Raw genomic sequence first — 19,299 nt, 5'->3', positions numbered from 1 at the left:
CATCAAGTATATCTCAAATCTCTAACTGTAGGAAGTGGGTGCATCTTGAGATCTTTTTAGGCTGAAAGTGATCATCTGATATAAGTGCTCTACGCACACATTTCTTATTTTGATATTTTTTTAGCTATTATTAGAAACTGCCATTTCCCACATGTTGATATTTTGCTTTCCTTTAAAAAGTGTTGCCCAGAGGGAAGGGGAGGAGACATGGAAAATCACTAGCTTTTTAAAATTTCTTTTTCTTTCCACCTAGTCATCTTTGGCCTTCCAGCATATCCTAAATGTGTATGTTTGTATATTATTTGCACAGAGTGTCTTCAATGTGGTTTCAAGATAGCAGGCAGCAAACAGGGATGAACACTTCTAGTTTCATAAACAGGTTATGTTCATGATGACAGTAGGGACAAGGGAGGAGATCGTTAACCGTATGGGACGGCATGGAAGAGCACTGACTACATGCTGCAGAGAGCTGGGAGTTAATTTGTGGCTTGGCATATATGGTGAGATGGAGATGTTAAACCAGACATCAACTGTGACTGGATGGGGCTGTGAGCCAGGCAGTCTCTCGCTGCCTGGTGTCCCTCTGGTTCTGGGAATTTCTTAGGGTGTTCCCGTCGTTACCATTGATTGCTTGAATGATATGCCTCCGTCATCAGCGCCATGTGGGTGGTAGGTGTTTGCTTTCGGGGCTTTAGATAAAGCTTTTGCAACATGGATGCTGCTTAGGGAAGTAGGCATCTTTCAGAGATAACAAATTAATTCTGAACATTGTAACCAGAGTAAAATAATAAACTTTCCAATAGGTTAATTTGGTAGCTATTTGGATGGCCTGTAAGTAATGTAATATAATTAACTTTTGTATCTTTTGCATCTGGAAATGTGTGCTGTATTTAATAAATCAAGTTTTCATTAGTCCCCCCCTCCCCTCTTGGTTTATAGAAATACTAGCAAGGAGGGGACATTTGTGCTTATCATGAATCTCCAGTACATTACTGGTCCTGGATAATTATTCTGTCCCTTTCATAATGCAATTAATAAAAATGAAATAGCTGTTGATTCACAAATATTCTTTGAGGTACATGAACAGTGAAAATCTGATACGCTAATATTAATGGCAGAAAGCTGCTATGCCAGAAAGGATGCGAAAATCCATTTCAAATTATACATTGTGGGGCAAGAATCTCATTTAATAGTTGACTGACTGAGAATGGCATTATTTGTAAAGTAAAGAGGAATCAGCTTTTTTATTGGCAAGGATACTGAAGACACCTCATCACGTATTTGCAATATAATTTAAAAATAAATATATATAAAAATATACAACTTTTTTCAAAGTGCCAAAAGATGAGCCAGTAAGGAAGAAGACTAGCCTGGCTGAACAGAGAGCTTTGGCTGGAACTCAAGAGAAAAAGGGAGAGTCAATGACCTTTGGAAGAAGGGGCAGGCAACTCAGGAGGACTACATGGATGTTGTGAGGTTATGCAGGGAGAAAATTAGAAGGGCCAAAGCCCAACTAGAACTTAATTTGGCTATTGCCATAAAAGACAATAAAAAATGTTTCTATAAATACTTCAGCAGCAAAAGGAGGGCTATGGAATCTCCATCCTTTAGTGGATGGGGTTTTAGTGGCGGGGAAACATAGTGACAACGGATGAGGAAAAGGCTGAGGTACTTAATGCCTTCTTTGCCTCAACCTTTAAAAGTAAGACCAGTTGTTCTCTGAGCTGGAAGACAGGGACATGGAGCAGAACAGAGCCCCCATAATCCAAGGGGAAATGGGTAGTGACCTGCTACACCACGTAGACACACACAAGTCCATGAGGCTGGATGGGATCCATCCAGGGGTACTAAGGGAGCTCACTAAGCCACTTTCTGTCATTTATCAGCGGCCCTGGCTAACCAGGGAGGTCCCAGTTGACTGGAGATTAGCAAATGTGATGCCAATCTATAAGAAGGGCCAGAAGATGATCTGGGACACTGTCAGTCTAACCTCGGTGCTGGGGAAGGTTATGGAGCAGATCATCTTGAGTGCCATCATGTGGCACGTACAGGACAAACAGGTGATCAGGCCTGGTCAGCATGGCTTTAGGAAAGACAGGTTCTGCTTCACTAACCTGATGTCCTTCTATGACAAGGTGACCTGCTTAGTGGATATGGGGAAGGTGGTGGATGTTGTCTACCTAGACTTTAGTAAAGCCTTTGACACCGTTTCCCACAGCATTCTTCTGGAAACAGTGGCTGCTCATGGTTTGGATGGGTGTACTCTTTGTTGGGTAAAACACTGGCTGGATGACTGGGCCCAAGGAGTGGTGGTAAACAGAGTTAAATCCAGTTGGCAGCTGGTCATAAGCGGTGTTCCCCACATCCCAGTGTTGGGGCCAGTTCTGTTTAATATCTTTATCAATCATCTGGATGAGGGGATCGGGTGTACCCTCAATAAGTGTGCAGGTAGCACCAGGTTGGGTGGGAGTGTCGATCTGCTTGAGGGCAGGAAGGCTCTACAGAGGGATCTGGCCAGGCTGGATCGATGGGCCAAGGCCAATTGTATGAGGTTCAATAAGGCCAAGTGCCTGGTCGTGCACTTGGGTCACAACAACCCCATGCAATGCTACAGGCTTGGGGAAAAGTGGCTGGAAAGCTGCCCAGCAGAAAAGGATCTGGGCGTGTTGGTCAATAGCCACTGAACATGACCCGGCAGTGTGCTCAGGTGGGCAAGGCGGCCAGCAGCATCCTGGCTTGTATCAGGAATAGTGTGGCCAGCAGGAGCAGGGAAGTGATCGTACCCCTGTACTCAGCACTGGTGTTCAGTTGTGTTCAATTTTGATGTGGAGGTGCTGGAGCGTGTCCAGAGAAGGGCAACGAAGCTGGTGAAGGGTCTGGAGAACAAGTCTGATAAGGACTGGCTGAGGAAACTGGGGTTGTAAACAACCAGGCTAAAGCCTGGAGAAGAGGAGGCTGAGGGGAGACCTTATCACTCTCTACAACTACCTGAAAGGAGGTTGTGTTTTAGCGAGGCGGACGTTGGTATCTTCTCCCAAGTAACAAGTGATAGGATGAGAGGAAACAGCCTCAAGTTGTGTTGGGGAGGGTTAGATTGGGTATTAGGAAAAATGTCTTTACTGAAAGAGTGGTCAAGCATTGGAACAGGCTGCCTAGGGAAGTGATAGAGTCACCATCCCTGAAGGTACTTAAAAGACATGTAGATGTGGCACTCAGGGACACGGTTTAGTGGTGGACTTGGCAGTGTTAGGTTAATGGTTGGACTTGATCTTAAAGGTCTTTTCCAACCTAAATGATTCTAATCATTTAGTTCTGTGATTCTAATAATAGGAAAAGTGTAATTTTGGAGGTACGGAGTGGTAATGACTCTTTTTTTCCAGAGAACTCTTGGGGCAGCTCGATTCAGGAGACTTCTAGAGCAGTTGGTCGATACAGTAGCGGGGCTGTAAGGAGCAGGACCTCCATCGTTGTACAAGGGATACTCACAGTGATGGTCAATTATGGTGTTTTTTCTGGAATCTGAATAGTCCCTGACAGATTTTGTGCTAAAATGATAAATGTTTTGCAGTGGAGTATGTAGACAGATGCCAGCTGGGGAAGAGTCAGCAGAGACCGCAAGTTTTGTTAACGATGTTAAAAAAACCTCAAAAGAATTAAATACTTAGTACTCGGTGGGTTGGTTTTTTTTCTTTCTAAGGAAGGATTTAAAAAAGGAGCAGTAAAACAGGGTTGAAGCAGCCTTTCTGACTTGCCACAGTGTGCTTTCGAGGTTGGCTGAGGTGACAACTTTTGGGTTGGTATCAAGATAGTTCCAAGGATGTGGCATGGAGAGGCGAGAGGATGGCATCCGTCTCTTCTCTGTGGCTGAGGAGGTCTTATCACTGTCCACAAGCTTGCTAGGTTCTTGCCACCTCATTGGACTGTAGAAGTTTTAGCCCTTCTTGTGCTGCAGTTTATGTTGAAATTCGCAGGTTTGCTCCCCAGTCATTCCTCTTCTCTCTTGTCTCTCCCTTCCACAACAAAGAGGTCTGTGGCTGTGAAGCTAATTCTTCAAGCTTTTCTTTTGCAGTTTCTGAGCAGCTCAGAGGGTTTTTGTCAGGGCAGGGTCATGCAATATTGTTTAAAAATAAGTTTGTGGTGTTTAAATATAGTAAGTGATTGGAAATGCTGAATTTCCAGCTCCTTCAAGATGCTGCAAGGTCTGTGCAGGGCCGGCTTTGTGCTGCTCCCCTGTTGTGACGTGGGGATGCTAAGGCAGGACAGTGCAACCTTGATCCAAAAACCTACCTGGTGGTTTCATGCGAACAGTAATATTTTCAAGGCACGGACCCTTTGTTTTCCTCCTGTCTGTTCCTTTAATTAATCTCTCTGCTGCTTGTTTCCTCTCCTGCTTTCATTTCTCAATTTGATCTTTTTAGTGGGCTAGATAATTGCATTTACTGAGTATCCTTCCTGCCGAGCACCGTGACTGTAATCTCCTCTACCTGAGAAATGGTTTCCTTTGAACAGCCTGGTGTCTGGCTCAAAGTTATGTGTTAATTAAATGGGGGGGTGGGGGGGAAGTGTGTTTGTATATGTGTATATATATATATGAGTTATATAGTTTCAGCAAGCAAAAATCTGGGAAAAATCTGGGTAGCTGAAAGACAGTTATGAGTGCACACCACCAGCACTGTTTTTTGGATTCTTACTTACAGATCAGTCCACAAAAGTCTTTAATTATATGATCACGTGGCTGTTTTTTCAATATTGTCTTATATATGGAATTTCTGCAGATCTTAAATACAAATGGGAGTCTAAAATATCTGGAGATTGTGTAACTAAAGACGGTGCCACGCAAGTGAGGTGGAAATTTTGTGTTTAGCAATAACTGGATTTTAGGATATTGAGGTTATACTTTTAAGGGCCTTCTTGAGGCAACAAAATGGCCTCTGAGGTTGTGGTACATTTCTCCATGCTTGAACCAGTTGCTGGCAGCATGTAACTGGCCAGAGGGATTTGTTGGTGGAGTTGGCCGGCGGGTCCACGACCTTCTTGTTAGGGAGCCGTGATAGAGCAGAGCAACAGCAGAGCGTTGCCTTCCTTCACAGGTTCCGTGGGGGGGGTTTATGATTTCAGATGCTCCCCCTACCACATGCATACACTTCCGTGAGTCCCCTTGTCCCCAGGAATTGTTTTTCAAGTGGTTTTGGGTACTTACTACTTTCCACTTGTTCATGTATTATCCCATACTTTGTGTAAAGAGAATTAACCCCAAGGAGCGCGGAGGAAGTCTGAGGTAGAGCAGAAAAAGCTTTAGGTTATACCCTGACCGGTGAACTGTCCTCCCGCCTCAGTCTGTAGACCCAAGGGTGGATGACCTGTGTGCAAACCATGTTGAGTTGTCATTTTCTTCCCCCAATAGGGAGATTGCAATATGAAGCAGAACTATTTATGGAAAAATTACTTCCAAGAAAACCACTGTATTGGTTGCTCACCAATATGTATAAAATTATACATACAGCTATAGTTTTCACAGTACTTAAGACTGTGACAATCCAAACGTAGAGTAGCTTTGGGAACTTTTTAGCCAAGAAGAAACTGAATAGTAGAAGAAACCAAGCAATGACTTCCTTGATTCTGCTAGTTGTGTCCTGTACACAGCAATGTGCCTCTGCAAGTCATGCACCAAATTCAAAAATTAAACCTATAGAAACAAGGGAGATAAATTACAGCTTTGTCATCATCTGCCATTATATTAGATCAGGAGGAAAAGAAATCAGAAAATCCAAGATACATAAAGTAAGGCTGGTGACAAGCAGTGGCATTGCAGGTGTTGGAACAAAACTACCTCCTGCAGGCAGAAGTCAGGCTGGACCTTTTGTGTGAGAGGACAGAGATACCCAAAGGATTGAGAGCTGCAAGTGGTTCGCAGCACTGGAAATGCCTGACAGCATTAATGAAGGGTGGGTCAATGGGGCAAGATGAGTTTTTGTGCTTCTACAGCAAGAAAGATCAAGATGACATGAAGTTAGTGGAGCTGCGATCCTGTCAAACCTGTTGGTCCCAGAGGAACGCTATTGAAAGCTGTCAAGAGTTGGGCCTGGAAAGGGGTAGCCTGACAAAGTAGAAGGGAATTTTCTAAAATTTTCCAGTTTCAAGTAGTCATCACCCTTGAGGGAGTTCATCTTTCATAAAGTGCTGTGTGTGACGTGGGGCTGTAGTAGGAACTGCTCGACAGCTTAGAAAAGAGCTGCCCTGATCTTGCCTAGCTTTAAGGCAAGTGTCCTTCCAATACTGCAGAAGTCCTTCACATATGGTCTGGTTTTTGTTATACTGAATGTCTCAGTCTCCGTTTTTTTTTCTCCCAAAACCCAACCCTTGCAGTCACATCTGCCTTGTGCGGAAGAGGTGTTAGCATTCCTAGAACACGTGTTAGCATTCCTAGTTAACAATGTGTTAGCATTCCTAGTTAACACGTGTTAGGATTGTGTAGGTTGTGTAGGAAGAAGAAAAAATACTTGAGGGTGGTCTTTCAAGACATGCTGCAATCTGTGTAGTACATTCTGATTTTAAAACAGCTTTTCTGTCGGATCATTTATATTTTATTGGCAGAATTGGTGTGTTGTTTGTGTACCTGTTCTCTGTTTTATAGCTGGTGGTGTCCGCTGTGTCAGATTCCAGCAGTGGCTGTAGTTTAGATTGGATTAAGGTACACATAACTTAATTTGGGAAATCTGAATGAGCATTTTCAGATAGTCTTTTGAGAAGAATGGGTTGGCTTATTTCCTAATTTTTCTATTTAGTTTATGTTAGTAGAAGCAACATGATCACTAGGATCTAGAATTGCTGGGGAGTTGATAGCTCTGAGGATTGATGGCAGAGGAAGACAATGGGCCGCTCATCCAATGACGGTTGATCGCCAATGAAATTTCACTCTCAACCCACATCGAGGTGGATCAGAAATCCACCCCCAGAGCTGCAAATCTCAGCAATTAAGTCAGAATTTAAATAATCATGTAGAATCAAAACAACCATGTAGATGCTGCTTTCTTAGAGTGCTTGAAGCTGGAGCTAAGAAGATAACTGAGATATCCTATGTTAGCTAGTATTTAGTTTGAGAAACATTAGTTTACAGGATTTTTGCAACTTCTTTCTCTAACTGTTGACTTTTTTATCTTTGGCATAGCTTTTGCTGGTATCCAGGCAGTTGATACCCACATACAGTAACAGAGCTGAATAATCTGAATAGTTTATCTCATCCCTCCTGTGCTCCAAAACAGGATGGACTTTAACCTGTGGCAGTCAAGACTGATGACTGCCTCGGATGATGGAAACTACAACCACTTAAGCAATCTAATTCCAGTACTTGACTCTCTTCGCAATTAATGATTTTTCCTGATGTCTGGCCTGGCTTGCTCTAGCGCTAAGCCCACCGTGGCTCGTCATACCAGTGTAGCTATGGAGCTCACAGTATTTCTCCTTTGCCATGGAACTCTAGATGATGTTTGGCATGTTTTTGTTTAGTGTCTCTGTTTAGCAACAGTGGCTCACTTGCTGTTACATGTTTCAGTTAAACTGCATCAAAATCTCTTACGATTTTTAACAAATATTTTTAAGAAGGAGCAATTCAGTCCTTTACCTAAATATAGCTTTTAGCTTTAAAGCCTTTGAGAGAGGAGAGCACGTGAGTCTTTGATGTGTGGCATTCCTTGTGATCACAGCAGCGGGAGTACTTTCCACACCTGGCAGAAATAAGTATGGTACAGAGAAATTTGTTAGACAAAAAGTTCATCTTTTTCGGAATAGATGTGTTTTATCCTTCATCCGTAATAAATCTTGGCATGTCCTTCAGTAGAAAGGTAAGAGATCCTAAAGAAAAAAATTAAGCACAGGAAAATGAAGGTGTGGTTAGAGACTTTCTTCTTGGTGGTGTGACTGAAGCACCACTTATCTCCTGTCTGATACTTGATATCACTAAAAATAGAGAAGAGAGGCTCACCCATCATCCCTGTTGATGACAGCAGAGCCAAATCTGTTTGTCCTTAGATCTCTGAATTGGGAATGCAATGTAAATTGGCTTTTTTTTAAAAAAAAAAAGGAAAAAACCAAAACAAAAAAAGACTTGATGTTTAACAAAAGATTTCTGCAAAAGTCACAGTGAGTCCAGAAATATTTGATGGAGTTATGCTTTTTTTGGTGGTGTTTTTTTTTTTAACTGAGCCAGAAATAGCATCATTACCGATGTTGCTGTGGTAATGGCACTTACAGTGATGTCTGGAAGTGCTGAAGAAATTTTCTTGTAGGAACAACCACAGTTTTCTCCCCAACCCCCCACCCCCACCCCCATAATTGTTTCAATATTAGAAGTTGATATGCTCATTTATCACTGAAATCATTATTAATAAGTGCTGTTTTTCTTTGTCACATCGCCATGGCAACTGGGTGACATGTTTGCGTAGAATTATCTGTTTTCAAATGGAGATCTTCATTCATAAGATTTGCCTACTGAGAATTTTTGCAGCATATTCAACTTAAAAATTCTTTCTCCCTTGCCCTTCCAAAGAATTTCATGCTAGAGGTGTTACTGCTTTCTGGTTTATATCTTGTGATGGATTTTGTAGTGGGTGTTATGCCAATATTTCTGTCTTTTATTTGTGGTTCATTTATGTTGTTTTTCCTTCAATTCAATTGGGCTGCTTTTCTTCAACCCGGTATTTGCTGTGGCAGTCCTGTAAACCCATTCCTCCCCCATCTGAGTTGTTGGAAACCTTCTCTTTTTTATATAATATACCACACAATGGAAGATGGTACTTGATTTTTACTTCTACAAATGAGCATAAAGATGTATTCTCTGTATATATGATATACCACACTCTGACTGATAGTATCCTAAAATTGTTGTCATATTCACTACCTGATTTTTAGTTTTGCACAGGAAAGAAGCATAAAGATGTTTCACTTCTGTTCATTTTTGATGTAAAGCTGTATTTAGGAAAAAGAAAAAAGGTATTAAGCAAGATAGAACAAGATAAATATGCATAGAAATTCATATTATTTCCTTTAGCCTGAACTTACAGTTTTTAAAGGTCTTTTTGACTGTCAGATTTGTTGAGATCCAGTAGGACTTCATTAGCATTTCAGGATTTCTCTGGGTTCGTACATGATCGCTCAGACCAAAATGTCTCAAAATGGTGCATTTACTTTAGTAGAAATCAAAAGGTAAAGCTCAAAAGGTGAATTTAGCATCCTGTACTTCTTCAGTTCCAGGTACACTCTTTCCTTATCACGCAAAACCTGGTCAGCAGTTTTTGCAAATATCTAAAGGTGTTAGCTTTAGGGAAGGCATCATAGGCCTGTTCCTCCAACCGATCTTTAATCTAATTTTCATATTCAATTAAAGCCATTAATGACCATACACCCCTGTGACGCACTTCAAGGTCTGTCTGTTGCTTAAACATCCATTCTTTTGCATTTGCAGCGCTTTCATCCTGACAGTAACTTTAGAACAAGAACAATCTCGTAAATACCCAGAATTTGTGGTTTCTGAACACCCCATTTTGTATATATCTTACTTTTAGAATAAGGCATTTATCTTCACCTAGTCAAAAAAAGTCTATATATAGTTGTGTCCTCCCAATAATAACATAACATAGTGCAAGCCCTGTTTTCTCCAAATATTTGAATTTTATTGCTATATTTAGTATATTTGAAATAATGAGTGTTGTCTTATCCGTGAAGTACAAGGTGTTGTGCATCAGACTTGTTTCTTTGTTAGCAATGTCTTCCCTAGCCAAGCTGCTCACTACCACCCTCTCCTCCTTTGCGCCCTTAAGCAGTCAACCCAAAGGGCAACCTATTGCAGTCAATGGTCTTGGCTGGGAACTTGCGAAATACTGACTGGTCCCATTGCTTTCAGGAATTGTTCCACATTTCTCATGTCAGGTCTCTACTTGAACAGACTTGTGATGGGCCCATAAAAAAATGAAGAGATTTTACATTTTAGCTTGGTCCAAGGAATAAAAAAGGGAGTTCAACATGAACATGAAGGGTAAAGTTTGTGTCACTGAGTACTGTAAATGCTGGAGGGAAACCTGCAAGAAAAAATTAGTGTTTCTCCTCAGATAGCAGGAAGGTTGCAGGTACAAATATTGTCATTTTAGCTGCGATTCAGGTAGTTATTTGTATCTAAGCAGCCTAGTTCAGTGGCTGTTGAAACTAGTTAGAGGTGGGGTTTCTTCTCAGTGCATTAGCTAGTTCAGGTATCCCTCATCATACCTTGGAAGCTGCGGGGCTTTTATCAGCTGGATGCTTCTCCTTTTTCTTTCTGTGGCAGTATAACTACTTCCCCCCTCCCCCCGCCTTTGAAAGTGGAATCATATCTATTTATAACTACCTCCAGTAAGTGACTACCCAATATGAGCTGATGTTGCCAATATATTGTATTTGTGCTCCCTATTTTAAGGAAAATATTTTGCCTGTGATAGGAAATTATGAGAACTTCTGAGTAATAATATTGCTTCAAACTTAACATTGCTGATCCATTTCCTTCATCTCTGTTTGTATCTGATAAAACAGTTGTTCATGGCTCAGTCCTCTCTTCTGCTCCCATTAACTGAAATTAGATTGATCATTTGTTTTCCGCAGGCCAGTGCTGTGTTTGTGTAATATTGGTATGTGCACCACTTGCTCAAAACACGTGGGTTTGATGGAGTTGCTAGCTGCTTGGCACTCCTGTCTGTTAATCATTTATTTAGGCACTGAAGCCTGGGTGTTGGCCACTCAGCCCACTTCTTCCTTAACGTGCCTCATCCCCAAGAGGTAGTCTCTTGGCATTTAAGACAGGTCGTCAGCTTTAGATTGTGTCAAATTTACATTGCTTTTTGAGATATAAGTAGAGATTTCTTGTGCCCAAACACATACCACATAATAGAGCCAAGACATTAATTTTGTAAGACACTTTTTGTTAGAAGTATAATTCTACTAACATCTATAGAAGCAGGTACTTTGACCTCCTGAATTTCTTCTATCTGTATTCTCCTAAGAAGGTGGATTCCTCTGAAGTAAGATTTGCTAGTTGGCATGGTGTATTCCACTTGTCCTGAAAACGTAATGAAAAATTACTGTTTTATTTTTGTAAACTTTCTTGCTGCTGCATGTCTGAAGCATGAATTGTCCAGGCATCTGCACTTCTGCAGTTGGTAGGATGGAGGGAAGAGTAACACCAACTGTGCTACACTGCACAGATGATTGAATAGTTACTCCATTCATAAGTAGTGTATTGGGGGAAGGTATATTCACTAACACTGTTGTAAATATCTGTGGAAATTACACAATAAATCTGTGCAAAGTTCTTTGCTGCCATTTCAGGGATACTTGAGGCATCTGGCAAGCACTGCAGCACTTGAAGGATCTGTGCCAATGTTCAACGTGAATACAAAATTACGTTTTTGTAAACTTTTGTTGATAATGATCTCTAAAAGAGACTTGTGTGGAGCTGAAGCTGGAAAGGAAGTGTAGCCTAGAAATTCACACAACCACAAACGGTGGGGGCAAGCTGCCTGGGCAGGTCAAGTATTCCTTAAATGACCTGTGTCCACATCATAATCCTTACCCTTGCCTGCCCTAACTTTGTCCACAGGTTGTCCTAAATTTAGTCTCTTTATGAATCCTACACCATTCAGGGAGATCTTTGCTGAAGTTAATAGCAAGAGGAAGTCCAAAGAAAACATTGGACTGATACTTGTTGGTCACCTGAGTAATAGGGGTGGAGACGAAGCAGAGGCATTCAGTGCTTTTTTTGCCTCAGTCCTGATAGACCTTGGGCTGCTCGGTTCTCTGATTGGACACTGTCCCTCACAGCATCCTTCTGGACAACCTCCCCAACTGTGGGATGAGTGGGTTCACGGTGTGCTGGGTGAAGGACTGCTTGAAGGGCAGAACTCAAAGGGTTGTAGTGAATGGGGCTATATCTGGCTGGCCTCCAGCCACTAGTGGTGTTCCTCAGGGCTCAATCCTAGGCCCAGTTCTGTTCAATATTTTTATCAATGATTTGGATGCAGAAGTTGAATGCGCCATTAGCAAATTTGCTGATGATGCCAAACTGGGAGGTGCTGTTGACTCTCTCAAGGGACAGGAGGCCTTGCAGAGGGATCTCGATAGATCAGAGCATGGGACAATCATTAATGGGATGAAATTCAACACATTGAAATGTCAGATTCTGCAGTAACACTGGGCACAGGTATAAATTGGGAGAGGAGTGGCTGGAGAGCAGCCCTGCAGAAAGGCATCTGGGGGTGCTGGTTGGCAGCAGGCTCAACAGAAGCCAGCAGTGTGCCCTGGCAGCCCAGAGGGCAAACTACATCCTGCGGTGCTTAAACACAGCCCAACCAGCCGGTCAAGAGAGGGGATTATCCTGCTGTATTCAGTGTCAGTGCCGCCTCCCCTTGAGTACTGTGTGCAGTTCTGGGCCCCACCATTTAAGAAGGACGCGCAGGTCCTTGGATGCAGCCAGAGGAGGGCAACAAAGCTGGTGACAGGGCTGGAAGGCATGTCCTCTGAGGGGCAGGTGAAGACTCTGGGTTTGTCTGGTTTGGAGAAAAGGAGGCTGAGGGGCGACCTCATTGCTCTGTACAGCTTCCTGAGGAGGGGACGTGGAGAGGGAGGTGTTGATCTCTTCTCCCTGGGACATGACAGAAGGGAACGGTTCAAAGCTGTACCAGGGGAGGTTTAGACTGGACATTAGGAAGCATTTCTTTACTGAGAGGATGGTCAAACACTGGAACAGGCTTCCTAGAGAGGTGGTCGACGCCCCAAGCCTGTCAGGGTTTAAGAGGCGTTTGCATAATGCCCTTAATAATGTGCTTTAACTTTTGGTCAGCCCTGAAGTGGTCAGGCAGTTGGACTAGATGATCATTGTAGGTCCCTTCCAGCTGAAATAGTCCTCTCCCCTCTCCTCTCCCCTCTCCTCTCCCCTCTCCTCTCCCCTCTCCTCTCCCCTCTCCTCTCCCCTCTCCTCTCCCCTCTCCTCTCCCCTCTCCTCTCCCCTCTCCTCTCCCCTCTCCTCTCCCCTCTCCTCTCCCCTCTCCTCTCCCCTCTCCTCTCCCCTCTCCTCTCCCCTCTCCTCTCCCCTCTCCTCTCCCCTCTCCTCTCCCCTCTCCTCTCTTCCTATTCCATTCTATTCACCTGGTAAAAGCAGCACAAACATGTAAGTAGTAATGGTGCAATAATTACAAAAGTGTTGTGATGATGATTGGGAAGCCTGATAACCACCAAGTCCTCAACTCAGACACTTGAGCAGCAGTACCTGGCAGCACTCCCTTACAATCAGTTAGAGAAGAAATACCGAATTAAGCTTCCAACAGAAACCCGCCTTCCTGTCTTGCCTCCATCCTATAGAACTGTATCAAACTTTCATATAGAAATGTGATTATGCTGATTATCAATCGTGGGCTTTTCAGTATCCTGGTCCGCTTGCTACAAGAGACAATGTCTTCCAGGGAGGCATCCCTTACATACAGTCCACATAGGATGGTCTGCTGCCTGGGTGTGCGCTCAGTGTTTGATCACAACTAATTGTTTGAAATACACAGGAGACACACGTTTCAGAGGTTATTTTTGCCACTGAACATCAAGGCCTCCATACCTTACTCGTTTCTTACAAGGCCGGGTTGAACATGCCTCTCTTTTAGTTAATGTGAGCTAGCTGCAGGTTGTGCAAACTTCCGTTGTGTTATTTTATCTTTCTCAACTGCTTTCCTGTTCAAATCCGTACATGCAACTGTGGGAGTTTTATGCTTTTTCTGTGTGTGGGTTTTATTGCTAATCACAACAGAGATCATTGAAGGAGTGAGAAAAATGTAAGTTAGATATTGCATTCAATCATGTACTTCTAATTCCCTGCTTTATTGTGTTCAGCCTTTTTGGTTTTATGAATTGCCACCTCCAGACTACCTAAATTCCATTTTTAAAAGGTAAAAAAAAGGCAGTTGTTCTTCACATTTACCAATCTAACAATATTGTCTTAAATTCTTCCATTTCTTTTGGGCCTCTCCATCTCAGATGCTGCTATTTGATAAATTCAGTTTTATTTAAACTCTGTAATAAAAAAGCGTACAGATATGTACTAGGCCAAATGCAAAACCATGTTGTATTTTTTTAAAAAAAGATTGTTTTTCAAAGTTAGGCTTATTTAACTTACACACTCTGTGGTTAACAGTTTCCTGAAAACAGGCTTCCTTCTAAATATTTTTAATGGATTTTTTTTTAACAATACAGAAACCCAGAAAAATCCATTTGTGTTTTGTTTTTTCCCTTAGCAAGATAAATTTCTTAAAAACCCAAAGAAAAAGAATAAAGTTTGTGTGGTTTCTTTTAATTTGCTGAGGTTTTGCCTTTTATTCCCAGTGATTTGTGCCTCGTTTCATTTTGTATTAGCATTTGCCACTTATGTGGGGTAAAGTTTATCTTCTGCATTATATATCCTGGCTGGAGCAGCATGGGTGCAAAACTCCGTGTGTTTTTGCAGTAGATTAACGTGCTGCAAAGATAACCAGAGCAAAAAGCAGCTGAGAAAAGGCAGTGTTGGTACTGCAAGCACTGCATTCGCAGGCTAGAGAGAAGAACCAATTTTCCCAAAATCCCATCTTGTCCTAGCAAAGGGAAAAAAAATCCGTTTTTTCAAGCTTTGGGTGAGGCTGTTTACTGTGGGATAGCACATGTATGTTAGATAGTATTTCCATACTGGCACTGGAGCTGGGAATTTATTATTTGGAGAGCTGAAATGCCTAGGCAGTTTTCATGCCAGTTTTCTATCTGGGTAACATTCATGTGCAGCAAATATGGTCAGGGGGACGGGGGGAGTGGGGAGAGGAAAACAATCAGTGTGGGGCCTTTTCTCCAGAAATTGTTATATGACTGTGTATTTTGTACCTTTTGCTTTAGCTCCATTGAAACAGTGAGGTAAAAACAAAATTAAAAAAAAAAAACAAACCACAAACCAACCCAGTGGTTTTTTGTATGGTTTTTTTTTCCCCAGCTTTTAACTTAACTTTAAAATATCCTCCGTCAGCATTGCTTTTCAAAAGAGGTTTTTTCAATGCAGGGAACATCCATGAGCAGACTGCTCTCTGTAGTAACTGCTGTACATCGCTTGTTTGCCCACCAATAATAAAAGTCCGGGGAGGGTGCAGAAGCAAAGAACTTGTTTGCATTGAACATACTATACAGAATACTAAGGTTTTGGGGGAAAGTGCATACCAAACATCCTGTGTTTGTGGTGTCGTGGCTTTACTAGACCAGAGAGCTACTGACCAATTTCTGGAAGCCAGAACTGGAAGTTCTTACTGAAGGTTCAGTCAGGAAAAACGTCCTTGGTATCAGTCACCTTTAAGCCTTTGAAACTATATATGTGTCATTTTTAGTTGCTTTGCTTAATCAGGGTCTTTTCTAGTCAGCTCTTTTGGTTTTAGTTTGGTTTTTTCCCCAGCTGCTGAACTACACTGGTTCAAAATTTTTTTTCTTTTTTTTTTTTTTTTTTTCTTGGTGCTCAGATGAGTATAGGATCAAACCAGTGGAAGAGGTCAAATACATGAAAAATGGGGGAGAAGATGATCAGAAAATAGCAGCCAGGAACCAAGAAAACTTGGTAAGGATTGAACTTATCGCTTATCTAATGAAATAACGTGGCTCTGCTTTTGTAATGAAATATGCAACGTGCAGCACATTCAAGCTCTAGCTTACATGCAGCAAGAGGATTTTCTCAAAAATGTCATAACTCTCTGCGAAGCTTGCATAGAAGGCGCAAAATATGACTTTTTCCTGCTTGTCTTTCTGAATTAGGCTCTACTTGATCTTGGAGTGAGTACTTCCATGGTTATATTTGCTCACCCCCTTTGCAGATCCGAATACACGTGCTTTGAAATATATGTGTCTATATTACAAACAAGTTGCTAGTAAACCAACTGCCATTAAGAAAATGACCTACTTATGTAGATTTTATTTGCTCTGTGCTTTCTGGTTTTACACATTTTAAAACTCACAGGGAAGGCAGTTTGGAATAAAAAACACAATATTTTGATAACACAGCAGTCACAAGAATAATTTTTTGTGCATGTCTTTTTCCCTGATTTGAGCACTTTGCTGGCTCCTAGTTCCGCTTATGGGAAGGAAATCTCAGGTAAACTCTTAGTACTACTTGAAATAACTAGGATGCTGTTAAAGTGGCTTAAAAATCACAGTTGAGTCACTTCTGGCGTTTCTGAGAAGTTGTTTCTTCTCTTCTACAGCTGGAGGAATGTCGATGATGTAATTGGCTGATGGGGGCTTTGCCCAGTTTAACTTTTTTAAGACATCTCACAATTATAATAATTGGGTGCAGAATTTCACATCTGGTTCCAGTCATTCGTTGCAGCTTTTCTTCATGTAGGATTGTTTGGTTTTTACCCTGCATCAGTAAGACCAAAGAACATCATCAGAAGTTTTCAGTGGAGCCATAACCATTATCACCAGCTGAGGATTTGCCTTTTGCCATCATTGGGCAGCTGTACAAAAATCCACTGTTTGGGATTTTTTTCATTTCCTGAAGATGTGAGTTTCACGCAACCTGGATACTTTATATTCCCTCTTCTAGACACACATACGTGTGTCACACAATGACAAATGCATTCCTGTAGTAAACAGGAATTTGTGTTGTCCTTACCTCATTGCTTGAGCAGTGGTTGAGCAGTGCACAGCATGATTTCTGCTTTGCTCTCCAGGTTAGGTATTTGCTACCTGCAATTTTGCATCACTGATGCTCCAGTGGATGGCGCAACCATAGCTGGCAGCAGGATTTTTGGATTTTTTAGGGCCTCAGAAACACTGCTGAGAACATGACCTTTTTCTGTCAGCATCCACAGCGCATTCAGCATTGTTGCCAGTGTAAGCATGTTGGTTTTTTTTAACTGGAAGAAATGTGACTGCAAGAATTATTTGCTCATTTTAGAGACCCCCATGCTTTGTTGATAAACAGAAAAAGGAAAAATTAGCACAATTCTCAGTTTTTTGATAAAAAAATGGAAAAAGTGTAGCAGGTTAAATTTTAAACTAGCCTTTGACTGTATTTAGAGTATTTGCAGAAGGCAACATGCTGCTTGAGTTACAATAAGGAATAGTTCAGGAAAGCTTAGGTCTGCTGGGGTGACACAGTCGCTGAAGTTGTATTCAAAACTAGATAGAGATATTTTGTACTTCCGTTAGTGCCTGCTTTCTTGTAGCACCTAAGTGTTAGCCTGATTAAAATTAGGAAGAGACATTTCTACAGCACAGTGTGCTTATTATTTTGTTATTGATGGATCATGTGTGATGGGAGCTGGTTTGTTGGAAAATATAACTTAATATGGAGTTGGAAGGCTGGCGTAGGTCTCTTCAATGTTATATCTATGGGAAGGAAAAAAAAAGACAACTCAAGAAAGTCTTCAGGCAGACGGGATGTATGTACTTTAAAACAAAACCATCCTGCACACCAAAAAGGCTTTATTTTCCTTTTCCTCATCGTACTATAAGGAGATTACATTGTAATGTATGCAGCTTTTTAATCCTGGGAGTTGTCAGGTCCTTGTCACTCCTGGATTTTTTAAAGGGGTTTCACTGTTAGAGTTCTTCTTAGTAAACATGGTTTAGTTCACTGCTTAGAAGATGGGTTAAGCTACCCATCACTCAGGCTTTAGTTTTCTTAACATGTGAAAAGTTGGCAAGCGCTTACATAATCCCGTCTTCTCATCAGCCATTTCCAGGCAACAGAAATTTTAGGAACAAGAAAAGGCAGTGGGAGAATCGACAGGCCCTTTTCCTCCTCTCTTGTTTCTTAATACCACGTTTCTTTATTGTCACGGGGCTGCTAATTCACGTCCTTCAGAAACGCGACCCAGATGAGATGTAAAACCTGAATGTCATTGTAGTCCGTTCCCTGGGAATTGCTGTGGTGCGGGTTATCTTATTCTCTGATGCTTGTGCTTGAATTATGTTATTCAGATGCCATTGAAGTTTTCAGTCCCATTATCATCACTGATACTTTTTTAAGGTATTTTGAAGTCTAGCTTAAAAAAAATATCTCTGCTCAAGTAAAAATAAACCACTTCCCTTATAACTTAGGCTCTTTGATGTGGTGCCATCTCTGTCTTTGGTGTTGCAATATTTGAGTCAGGGAAAAGAAAAGATCGTGCAAGTAGATAAAGAGAATGGGAGGACATGGCAGGCACCAGGCAAACAGTCACTTCTACTGGGGTCCTGTGGTCAGGGTCCCAGGCTTTTATTCTGTTTAAAGAGAGAGCTGGAGGTGGGCTGGTATGAGTGTGGGTATCCCTGGGAGAGACAAGGCTCTGTCAGTGAATCACTGTCTTCTCAGCTTCACCCTGAGGCTTAAGCAGGGCTCAAAACTTCAGGAAGGCTGACACTGTAAAGCAGAAATACTCCTCAGATGTATTGACAATGGGAATGGCTGTGCTATGGCTGTATGCTAGGTGAAACAGATGATGTTCCATGTGAAGACATTTTCTGGCAGAATCAAAGGCCTCCTTAAATTAAAATGTAGGCACTTGATGGGGGAGGGGAGGGAAGGAAATAAGAAAAGGTTAAAAAGCCAATCTTGTTTCAGACTCTGTCACAGTCAGTTATTGTTTTCCTGCAGTTCTTTTGTATCCATCAGCCTGATTCCCTTCTTTACGCAGGTTATTTCTGCGGTTCTCCACTTACCACTGGGATGTCTCTGGTCCTGGTTTCATTCCTGGTACCTCTGGCTCCCAGCACTTTCCCAAGCATCTTGCTTGGGCATCTCCACCCTCAAAATCAAGCCAGTCATGTTGCGCTTGGTGGGGAAAATCTTGAGCTGACGTTATCAAATCCTAAAGCCTGCAGATGGGAATGGGATGTAGCAGGATTAGGTGCTGGACACCTGGGATTAGGCTGCATGCTGGCACTCTGGAGCACATGCTTTAATAGATGCTCAGCTAAAACAGGAGTTTGAGTTAGCTCTGTAAAGAACTAGTAGGTAGATGAAAGCAGTCATTTGTACTGGTTTTCAAGACTATATATGTTTTTTAATCACAAGTGTTGGACTATATATATGAAAAACATGGAAACTGTGCTAATTTTCAAATGAGATGTGATTGTGCATAGAAGCTTGTGAGTGTGGTGTTATTCCTGGAGCTGAAGAAGCAGCTATGATGGTTATTTCTACACTCAGAAATGGAAGGGCTGGCTGCGATGGTTTATTGGGGTCCTGGACTGGTGTCGCTGGAAAGGCAGGCGAGCCAGCTTGCCCACAGCTCCAGTAGGGTTGTT

At 42.0% G+C, this 19,299-nt stretch overlaps 1 protein-coding gene across 1 annotated transcript in view; it reads left to right on the top strand.

Annotated features, from left to right (window-relative positions):
* The window catches only part of C6H1orf21 (chromosome 6 C1orf21 homolog), a 131,249-nt gene that overhangs the window by 63,919 nt on the left and 48,031 nt on the right, over positions 1–19,299 (top strand). Inside the window, exon 3 of the mRNA XM_064454385.1 lies at positions 15,531–15,625. Within this exon, the coding sequence (XP_064310455.1) occupies positions 15,531–15,625 (95 nt within the window). The remainder of the gene's footprint in view (positions 1–15,530; positions 15,626–19,299) is intronic.

The sequence above is a fragment of the Phalacrocorax carbo genome, chromosome 6 (genome assembly GCF_963921805.1).
Source record: "Phalacrocorax carbo chromosome 6, bPhaCar2.1, whole genome shotgun sequence".
Lineage (NCBI taxonomy): Eukaryota > Metazoa > Chordata > Aves > Suliformes > Phalacrocoracidae > Phalacrocorax > Phalacrocorax carbo.
Note: the sequence above shows the minus strand (reverse complement) of the source record. Positions and strands in the feature narration are given on the sequence as shown.